The 11,423-nt window shown below is 44.8% G+C and overlaps 1 protein-coding gene across 2 annotated transcripts in view; it reads left to right on the forward strand.

Moving 5' to 3' along the window:
• The window catches only part of ccdc102a (coiled-coil domain containing 102A), a 78,902-nt gene that overhangs the window by 29,205 nt on the left and 38,274 nt on the right, over positions 1-11,423 (forward strand). For both annotated transcript variants that reach the window (XM_080426430.1, XM_080426431.1), the window contains 2 exons: positions 7,382-7,887; positions 9,904-10,320. In XM_080426430.1, coding sequence (XP_080282556.1) covers positions 7,513-7,887; positions 9,904-10,320 — 792 coding nt within the window. In that variant the 5' untranslated portion in view covers positions 7,382-7,512. The remainder of the gene's footprint in view (positions 1-7,381; positions 7,888-9,903; positions 10,321-11,423) is intronic.

Raw genomic sequence — 11,423 nt, forward strand, 5'->3', positions numbered from 1 at the left:
TTTTAAGCTTTTGACAAGACAACATGTGGAAAGGTGTTTAGCTTATCTTCTCAGAGCACTAATTAATCATCAGTTGTTATAGAGTCACAGTGAGCTATCTTTGGTACGTGACACTCTGTCTTCCCTAGATATAATCATGTACCAAGTTCTGTCATCCTAGTCCTACTGTTTAGGCGATAATATGTTCGGGCGGACAGAAGGACAACGGGAAGGACGGATGGTGTGTGAACTTATAGTCCTCCCCTGGAGGACTGAAAGGGGACTAATTATGGACTTACTGTAAGTTCACAAAAGAAAAACCTTCCCCTCAGGCTTGGATTTTGGCCTGGACTAAATTGGGGGATTTTTCGGGTTGGGCCGGCCTCAAAGTAACGTTTGGGCCAAACGCATGATCTAAAAGTCTAAATCACAGCACCACATGTAAGCAATAACAAGACCATGCATTACTGCCAACCCTGACCTAGTTTCCAGTTCCAGGTGATAGGCTATTCTAACTCTCTGGAGAGAGTTAGACCTGTACCACACAGTGTCAACCCAAAGTCATGTTACAGGAAGCTATGTGCTCTAGTTACCTCCTCCAACCATTTGGTACATAGAACATATTACCTTAACATATAACTATTACCATTGATGTGTTCTGGTCATATATGAAATAGTATTGTTATGTTATCACAGTGCCCTACTTCCACATTCACAGCCACCTACTCTGCTGGGAGACCCGATGAAGCTTATACTATGGATACCATTCAATCTGTGGCGTGCAGTACGATTCTACAGTAAATTGAACAAAGGCGTCACGGATTCCGACATGGATTCATTAATTTCTCCTCCATGTTTGACATGGAAGCACAGCATTATTGTGAATAGAAATAGTCCGTTCTCTACTTTTATTTCTCTATGGTTCCATCTAACATTTTAGATGGAACTCAATGGAACTTTAATGATGCTTTCCGCTTCATTAAAAGAAATGAGGACAAAATGAGGCGTGACCTACTTGCTGGGAAGAAGCAAAATAATATCTTCCATGGTTTCTGGAAAGAGGTCAGAGTTATAGAGAACTGTAACACTTCCATACCGACTAATATTGATGGAGTGTTTGGCTCAGTTAAAATTGCTGAGCTGTGGCGACAGCACTATTATGGTCTGTTGAACTGTTAAAAGTAATGCATTTGTGGTTGAATATGTCGTCTTCATTGAGAGCTTGGTGGTTAGGATGGAGGAAGCACACATGTTATCACAAAGCTAGATGACAACAAGGCATGTTCTATGGATCAAAGGACTGCTGAACATTTAACCACTTTCAACTTGACGTCCCTATTTTGGGCATGTCATTATACAGTAGGCAAACATTTCCAGCCCCCAAAAAAGGAATGATCATTTGTATGATGAAGTACAGGGCCTAAGTGGTCGTCTTGCCATTTGTTTTGCTGGATCTTTAGCCCATGGTGTACCTGTGCCTGTCATTAAGGATAAAGTTTAACAATATAATGTAAAATCAGTGTTAATGTAAATCTGAGAGTGTACAAATCTGTGATTTGATTGTCTTCAGTCCATAGTTTAGTTGTTCTGGTCTAAATTATTATTAACCACATGAACCCTAGCACCCCTATTCTGGGCATGTCATGATAGGTGAACGTTCTGCAAAAATAGCAGATCTACAAGCTCGCAATGCAGCACGTTGCAAGCTTTTTAGGGGAAGACATTTGGTGTAGAGGGGAAAAGGGAAGGGGCCACGTACAGAGCCCTGGGGGACCCCAGTCTATTAGTTTTAACTGGTTAAAGATATGTTCCCACTCCCAGTATGGTGAAGAATTTGACATCAAATGTAATGCCAAGAAGAGTAAAAAAAAACAGGGGAAAACAGGAAATTCTGATTTCCTGTTTTTTCCCCCTGAATCATAAAAGTTCTCATGGTGTATATAATGAGATTAAATAACTTGGCCACTGTATCACAGATTATTCAACAGATGACAGATATTTATCGACAATGTCACAAATTCTCATTGTTCAGAACCTTCAGTCCAGCCCTGTATACAGCTGTGGTGGATTTACAGAAAAAGCACTAGTATGCAGCGACTTTAAGTGGCATATAACGCAGTCGTTACTTCATTATGCCAAGATCTCTCAGTGCTAGTGAGATGTTTGGTAATATTGGAGAACCTATCTCTCAGTAAGTAGTCTCCCATTGCCAGACAATCAGACATGGTGACATCAGAATTCAAGGTACGGTAGTTGCTAGAACAGTGGCAAGAGTGGCTGCTAACAATCCTAGGCCCACTGCTTTGGAGAGCAATCATATCACCACCCCAGTATGAAGGCCTGTGCTTAAGACTTTGGATTGGTGCTGCTGCAATGCAGGTTTTTTTCACTCATGAATTATTTCCACACAGAACGAATGCTGTTTGCTTGTCATCATTCTCTAGTTGAACTTGAGCCACTCCATTTGACGTGCTATGGAGTGGATCTCTGAGTCCTGTATAAAGTTGAAATGAAATGGAATATATATACATTCACTATAACGGTTGAGCTACAGTTTAGCTCATTATCTCAAATCTGCGATGTGGGAGTTTGCTATCTCAGAATATGCTGTTTATATTCCGAGTCTGTTACTACTGCAGTCTGTATAGTTGCATGTTTCTGGCTCTCTGCCGTTCTCCCTCCCTGTGCGTTAAGGCAGATGAGATTTTATCAAAGGTGTTTTCAGAGAGAGTCACAGTTTGAGATATTCCCTGGGTATGTTTAGTAAACAACTACACAGGAGTATCTTTCAGTCTTTAATCTTCTTAGAAGTCATGTGTTGACATTATTGTGTGTGTTGGCGTGTATCTCTAGATACCACTCACCCATACACACTGTAGTGTACATAAATACACACACAGATGAAACTGGTTTGGGAGGAATTTTTATTTATTTATAGAAGTGTTTAATTTTGCATAGGCCATCCGTAACACCACTGTCTTATTTGGAACTGATTGTGGGCATCAGCTGTTCATTTGGTCTCTCCTTTCTCTCTTTCCTCTGGTTTGTAAACCGTAAGTGGTTCTCAAACGGTGTGCCATGAGAAAATCTATATTTACGATGCAAATTCTAACACCCCCCAAAAAATATTTTTCAATTGGACGTCCCTATTTGGGCATGTCATTATAGGAAAATGAATTTAATTTTAAATGTTTTTTCCACAAATTCTCAAAAATAGCCAATCTACAATATCATTTACAAGCTCATAATATGTCGTCGCATCATGAAGCGTTGTGAGCTTGTAGATTGGCTCTTTTTGCTATGAATACAGGTGTGCCTTGAGATTTTGACTTGCCTGGTGTGCCCTGGGCACAAACAGTTTGACAACCACTGCATTTGACTCCACTTCCATCTCTCTCCCTCTCTGCCGGTCTCCTGTGTCCTCCCATGCCTTGACCCAGATTTAGGACTCGGTTAAATAGGCTGTTGTGTGGGCTGTGCGTGTGTATTGCTGCCAGCTAAATGTCCCTCTGTGTGTGTGTGTGTGTGAGAGAGAGACCGGAGGATGAGCTGTAGGCAGGAATTGGAAGCTGGAAACTCTGTAAATGTCATAGGCGCCTGATTGGCTAAACCCGGTCCATAACTAACCTCACTATGCAGGTCATGTATCCCACAGCCTGGAGTGACAATTGCTCTGCGATTATGAATTTGTTGACCGATTTGAAAAAAAAGCTTGGGAATTGAGGTCCTTGGCCTGCTGTCAGCATGCACAAGAAATATGATACTGATTGTGGCCTAGAGGTATGCTGGATGCTGTGGACACACACACACACACACACACACACACACACACACACACACACACACACACACACACACACACACACACACACACACACACACACACACACACACACACACACACACACACATAGAGTGGTGGAAAGTAACAAAGTACATTTACTCAATTACTGTACTTTACTGTTCAATTTTGAGTTTTTCTGTACGTCTAATGCATTACATCTCAGATGCAAATAGTGTACTTTTTACTTTAAAAGAAGGTTAAAGTGGTTACATAAACAGATGTTTATGCTATATGAACTAATTTCCCCTCAAAGACCCCTGGGGGTCCCCAGACCCCACTGTGAGAACCACTGTGGTAGATCACACTTTAGGTTTTTATTGACTGACACATATACCTGCTCTCCTTATTCCAGTGCCTCTTTTTCTCATTTTCTGCCTCATCCTCTCTATGCTCTGTTTCTTCATATCTTCCCTGTCTGACTTCAGACAGGGAAGAGCCTGGGTTCAGAACCCCCCCCCCCCCCCACCCCCTCTCCCTCTCCCCCTCTCTCTTTCTCTTGCCGTCTTCACGAAATAGGCACTAGGGGGGGGGGATCCCCAAGTGAAACATGTTAAATCAATGAGTCCTTTTCTCGTTTTCTCGGCCCCATTCCTACAAATCCACTGAGTATTGAGAATGACACACATGCACACGCGCACGCTGGAACAACCATCACCTCCTCTTTTATGGTCAAGGTTGTTGTGTGTGTGTGTGTGTGTGTGTGTGTGTGTGTGTGTGTGTGTGTGTGTGTGTGTGTGTGTGTGTGTGTGTGTGTGTGTGTGTGTGCATGCCTCATTTCAGGTAAGGTAACACACACTCTCTCAGCTGATTACCTGAGGCTCTATTCACCCCTTCTCCCTCTCTCAGCCTCTCGCTACCTCTCTCCTTTTCACTCTTTCAGGAGTGATACCTGAGTCCCTATCTGAACCACAGGTTGAAGTGTGTGTGTGTGTGTGTGTGTGTGTGTGTGTGTGTGTGTGTGTGTGTGTGTGTGTGTGTGTGTGTGTGTGTGTGTGTGTGTGTGTGTGTGTGTGTGTGTGTGTGTGTGTGTGTGTGTGTGTGTGTGTGCGTGCGCGCGCGCGCCGGTACACACAACTGGAAGAGATTGGTACAAGTCATTATCATAATTATCATTGAAATGTCCCCACATCACCCTACAGTATATATAGTACATGAAAAAGAAAATTGCTCGCTGTTAGCATGAGGAGTCATTTGCAATTGCAGGCAATGATGTAATGTTAAAATAAACAGAATTACAAAAGAGTAAACCGTACACAGTAAAACCCTCAGTGTTAATTTAACCCTGAGAGGGTACAAATGGAAACAAATTGACAATTTTCCTCTAAAATTCAAATATATTTGTTTTTTTCAAGTTTTTTTGCTCGGCACCTGCCCAACTTTGGGTTTGGATGTGCATGTCCTCCCCCCTTTTCAAAGGTTTACATTGGCTGGACACAGTGGGTAAACGCATGTTTCACAAATAAACACTGACTTCAGGATGGGTTTCACACGCCACTACCTCACCATATGCAGCTGCATCAGAGAGACATGAGAACCTCTCTCCTAATAATGCACACAACCTGCTCAATTTCCTCTCTCTCTCTCTCTCTCTCTCTCTCTCTCTCTCTCTCTCTCTCTCTCTCTCTCTCTCTCTCTCTCCCTCTCTCTCTCTGTCTTAACGCCAATTTATACTTCAGACCTACAAGCTCACAATGCGCTCTCTGTCTGTCTGTCTCTGTCTGTCTGTCTGTCTGTCTGTCTGTCTGTCTGTCTGTCTGTCTGTCTGTCTGTCTGTCTGTCTGTCTGTCTGTCTGTCTGTCTGTCTGTCTGTCTGTCTGTCTGTCTGTCTGTCTGTCTGTCTGTCTGTCTGTCTGTCTGTCTGTCTGTCTCTCTCTCTCCCTTTCCCACTCTCTCTCTTCCTTTCCCACTCTCTCTCTTCCTGTGTCTCTCTCTCCCTTTCCCTTTCCCCTTCTCTCTCTCTCTCTCTCTCTCTCTCTCTTGTTCCATCTTCTCTCTCTCTCTCTGTGTGTGAGTTGTTCCCAGAGCTTTAGGGGCCTCTCTCTGGAACTTCCTCTGCATCCTCTGGAGAGGGACGGAGGTGGGGGTGCTCTGTCTGGAGAGGTAGTGAAGAGGGGAGGAGGGAGGGTGGGAGAGGAAGCGCTATAAGGAGGTGATGAGGAGACTGTAGCAGGGTAATTGTTTAGGAGCGGAACATGAATAAGGCCTGAACATTTGAGCCCACAGCCATCAGAACCAGGGAAGAACTGCTGAAACCCAAACCCAAGGGTTTAAAGGGCAACTTTAGGGAATCCTCTAGGCCCAAGTAAAGTATCTTCCAACGCCTAGAAGAGAGTGAGCTTTTGAGGCAGTATGCAAGGTGTTATGTCAGATACATGTCTTGTAAAAGTGAGGTATCTTGAGCTCCGGAAAGCAGGGGAGAGGTGGACTATATGAGTTCCGTACCAGCAGGAGGTGCAGTGCACATTTGTCAACAGTTCATAATAACACAGCGGAGAAGACATAATGAGAATGCACCGCGGCCAGATAGCCCACACGCTGTTTCCAACTGAGAAAACAGTTGCTGGCTGGCTCTCCCTCCTCTGGTAGTCTGCTGTTTGTGTGTGAAAGAAGAGGAGGTGCAACCGGATCTCCAGAGAAACACAGAGAGAGAGGGAGAGAACGGAGCAGTTGAGAGCTCAGGGAACAGAGACAAACTAGGAGCTGAGTGGCAGAAAAAGAGAGAGTTGGAGTGGGGAAAAGGAGAGATTAGGCTAAGAAACGATAAAAAAGCACCACGGCTGTGTTTTACTCATGGCAGTAAAGCCTCTCACAATTTGGCCCAGAAGCTGGGAGAGAGACAAGCGGAGAGAAGAAGAGATGATGACAAATGTGAGCAAACTAGTGTGAGAGGCAGTATGGTGTAGAGTAGGTGTTAGCTTTTCCCACACCGCTCGTTTTTTCCCCCTCCCGCTGGCCTGGCCTGTTGGAATAATTACAGCTACATGTATTGGTCTATTGGGAGCCAAGGTACCTGCTGTATATAGGCTGCGTTGTGTGTTGTATTTCCACACTCTCCATTTTCATTCTTGTCTGAGTTTAGCCTTGCACTCTTTAATCTACTTTTGTATTTATTTATTTTTATTCCGTTTCACTTCCCCTTAAGGGGGAGAGACTAATTCAGACTCAGCCATGTGCAGCGTGTGTGTGTGTGTGTGTGTGTGTGTGTGTGTGTGTGTGTGTGTGTGTGTGTGTGTGTGTGTGTGTGTGTGTGTGTGTGTGTGTGTGTGTGTGTGTGTGTGTGTGTGTGTGTGTGTGTGTGTGTGTGTGTGTGTGTGTGTGTGTGTGTGTGTGTTTGTGTGTGTGCGTGTGTGTGTGTGCGCTCGCGCGTGTGTTAGTGACTTGAGACGAGACAAGGGGTTTTCTTTCCCATAGGCAGCACAGTTTTCTGTCTGTGAATGATTACCTTTCACAACCATGTGAACAATGCATCCTTTTTTCCCCTCTGCTTTTCAATGTGACTTTCTGTGCTCTGATGTGGTCGTTCTTCCTGTTGTTGTGCCTCTCTCTCTCTCTCTCCAGGCTGAGCCAACAACAGCGGATGAAGCACACCATGCCCTCCTGAACGGCGTCCCCCCCCCCTCCACACCAAACCCCCCCCCACCCCTCCCTCCTCCTCGTCATTCTCTTTCCTCCTCATCCGTTCATCCGTCATGAACCACACCCCCAGCCCCCACCACCTCTCCGAGAGCGGCAAGTCCGCCGGAGGAGGCAGCCTGCTGTGTGGCCTGGGCCTGGGGCCCGACAGAGTGATGATCCGCTCGCCGGACAGCCTCACGCACACGCCCAGCCCCACCGGAGGCACCCCCAGCTCCAGCCCCCCGCTGCTCCTGTCCCCCGGGCTAGGGGGGCTGGGGCTGGGGCTGGTGTCTCTGGGAGCCATGGGGGACCTGGCGGGGGACTGGGAGAGCAGGGAGGAGCTGAGGCTCCGGGAGCTGGAGGAGGCGCGGGCCAGAGCGGCGCAGATGGAGAAGACCATGAGGTGGTGGTCCGACTGCACGGCCAACTGGAGGGAGAAGTGGAGCAAGGTGGGGCCTCCTTGTGTACATATGCTAATGAAGTGTTACCTTAACCCATTCAGTCCGGGACACGCATCTGTGTCATTTCAGATTTGAGCTATAAGCATTTTTTTAATACTTTGCCTATTCAAAAATAGCAGATCTACAAGTTCATAGCACGGCACCGAGTGCCGCGCTATGAACTTGTAGATCTGCTACTTTTGAAAAATCTTGAACATTATTTTGTGCAAATATTTGAATATATATATATTTTAAAGGGATTTCTTTTTTACTCAAATCTTTGCTTCTGGGGGTCCCTGGAACAAAATGTTTTCAGATGGGGGTCCGTGGTCAATACATATGATTTTGGGAGGTCCTTGACATGAAAAAGTTTTAGAACCACTGATATAAAATATTTTCTTCCAGGGACCCCCAGAAGCAAAGATTTGGGTTACAAATGTTCGCTTTAAAAATATATATATGTTCAAAGATTTGCACAAATGTTCACGATTTTTCTCGCGCTATGAGCTTGTATATCTGCTATTTTTGAATAGCCAAGGAAATCTAAAATGAGAGAGATGCGATCCCGGATTGAATGGGTTAAGGGGAATACAGCCACAGCCAAATATCAAAGGTTAAAGCACAATTGGTGAATGAGGTTGTGTGTTTTGTGAAACCATATGGTCCTCTTTTGGGGTGTTTTGTTTGTCACAGTACATTTGCCACATAGCATAGGCTATGTGAAATGTGTCCTCTGCATTTATTTACTCATCCTATCAGGAGCAGTGGCTGCTATTAGTACAGCTTCAGGGACACTTGAGCTGATTCCCCAGACAGCCTCTCTCTACCCGTTCAGCCATGGCCGCACTTAATAATAACAGTCTTGGCCTTTCTGTTGTCCTTGTCGTACTGGAGAACAGCAAAGTGGCATTGAGATAACAAGCTTTGTATTGAACCATACCATAAGATCACAGACCTGATGTCCCACAGGAGCCAGTGTGTCTCTCTGTAAAACAGTGATGGAGGATTCACTCACTCAATCACTTCAGATGAATTTAAAGTCTGCTTATGCTAAATGAGTTTGAATATTCTAATAATCTGTGAAAAAAATGACTTTTGGTCCCCCCCACTTTAAGGATTACAGCCATTTAAATGATTATTACACCCACGGCCAGCCGGCAGTCAATACGGTAACCATCTTGATGCATGCTGCACAATGGCTGTGTCCAATCAATAGCAAGGTTATCAATTAGGCTGCACTCAACCATGTCTGAATGAACTCACGTCTGTGTCTCTGTGAGTCATTTTTGTTATATCCTGTTAAAAATTAAGCATTGCACTTTCTGACACGTTAATTTGAGTAGATATACCACAAGACAGTCTAAATGAAGCAGCATGCATGGTAAGATAATTATATTAAATATTGTGTCCCATGAAAACGTAACATTCTGTCATTGCAAGTGACAGAGTCACTGTGCGTGTGTGTGTGTGTGTGTGTTAGGGCATTAACAGAATAATCGAATATTCGAATATTCGACTATCAAACCACTATTCGACCACTGTAATTTTTTTTGGCTTTTCTACAGCAGACACGCAGCTGTGAGCTCTGGTGTGACGTCAACTCGCATTCCTTGAGTCGAGTCGTCAATGCCATTGGCAAAAAAAATAAAAAATAAATATATATATATATATATATATATTTTTTTATAATCAAATCGAATATTCGAATACTTATAGGTCGAATAATTCGAATGCTAAAAATCACTATTCGTGAATGCCCTTGTGTGTGTGTGTGTGTGTGTGTGTGTGTGTGTGTGTGTGTGTGTGTGTGTGTGTGTGTGTGTGTGTGTGTGTGTGTGTGTGTGTGTGTGTGTGTGTGTGTGTGTGTGAGCGAGAGAAAGAGACTATTTGCAGCACAAATTCAGCTAATGACTTAATTTGCTATTTAATTGCTTAAAAACAACAATAACTGTAAACATTATGACTTAGCTGGTACATTGATATCTGCACAGGACCTTGTCATCTCGTGAAAACTGTGCTCTCCAGGTGCGGTCGGAGCGGAACAGAGCACGGGACGAGGTGCGTCAGCTGCGCCAGCGGCTGGACGCCCTGACCAAAGAGCTGACTGGCGTGCGCCGCGAACGCCAGGAGCTGGCCGCCGAGAACGACACGTTACGGCAGGAGGCGCTCCGTCTCCGTGGCGAAAACTCTGCGGCACCTCCCCCTACTTCCTCCTGCTCTACCACGTCTTCCTCCCCCGCCCATCCCGTGGCCCACCCTCCCCTGCCACCGGTGTCCGCCTCCTCCCACTCCTCTCCCTCCATCCCTCCCTCGTCGCCCTCCTCCTCGACCACCTCCTCTCAGCCCCCGGCGGGCCGGGTGGGGGAGGGGCTCCCCGGATCCCCAGAACCGGAGCCGGAGCCAGTGAGAGACGTGGACTTGGAGAAACTTGACAGAGAAAAGGTGGGTTCACCACCTAGGAGGACGCAACATAACATTAATAATAAACTATCTATTTACTGTAGCACCTTTCAAAACAGAGTTACAGTGCAAAGTCCTTTACAGTTAAACAGAATATTAAATAATACAATCATAAACAAAATGCAATTATTAGAAAAAGCGCAATAAATAAAGCAGCCGACACAACCAGTATAGCCTCGCCAAATGACGTCTGGTGACTATTGACTACAGGACAAGAAAAAGTGTGGCAGACATATGATTACGAATGGAAATCCTTTACAGTCTAACCAAACAGAGGTTTCCCTGGATATTGTTTCTGGCAACACATACTGTACATCCTGACCTCTATTGTAAGACGCTGGGTCTGACCACGTGAGACTGCAACCAGATCATCAGTTCATTTAAAAGATATATATGCAGGTTTTGAGAAGTGATTTAAAAGACAAACCCTAATACCCTAATACCCTAATATCCTCAGACAGGTTGTTCTGTAGTACGTAGAACATGTCAACCAGCAACACATATCGCTGCTCTCATCACATGTAAATACAGCTATCTTCGCTTTGTACCATTGACAGCTCCATTAGTATTCAGGCGGGAGACGGCGTCGTATAGATTCACTGCCCTGGGGGCCTGCTGTCAACAGCAGCAATAAGGCTCCCTCCTCCCTCCTGTTCCCTCAATATCAATAATTACTGACGGACGGAAATAATATTACCTGGGTCTACAATGGAACATCAAGAGCCTTCATTTTAGACAAGCTTTTTAGTAGACACTTTCAAAGCTTTCATAGAAGACACTATCAGTGGATAAATGGTGTATTTATAAATGGTGTTTTTATATAGCGCCTTTATCCAAAGCACTTTAGTATAATGTGCAATACATTCACTCATTTGCAAACACTTTCACACACCGACAGCGGACTATGCAAATTATGCAAGGTACCAACATGCTTATCAGGAATGTCTTGCTCAAGGACACTTCAACAGTCAGGAAAAAACTTTCTGATTCCTGTGCGTCCACTCCTCCTGAGCCACTGCCGCCCCATAGGTGACCATTCATGAACTATGTACGTTTTCTTTAAAAGAAAAAGAAAAGTCTCAAAA

Source organism: Gymnoscopelus braueri, assembly GCF_963280865.1.
Source record: "Gymnoscopelus braueri genome assembly, chromosome: 1".
NCBI classification, from domain to species: Eukaryota; Metazoa; Chordata; class Actinopteri; order Myctophiformes; family Myctophidae; genus Gymnoscopelus; species Gymnoscopelus braueri.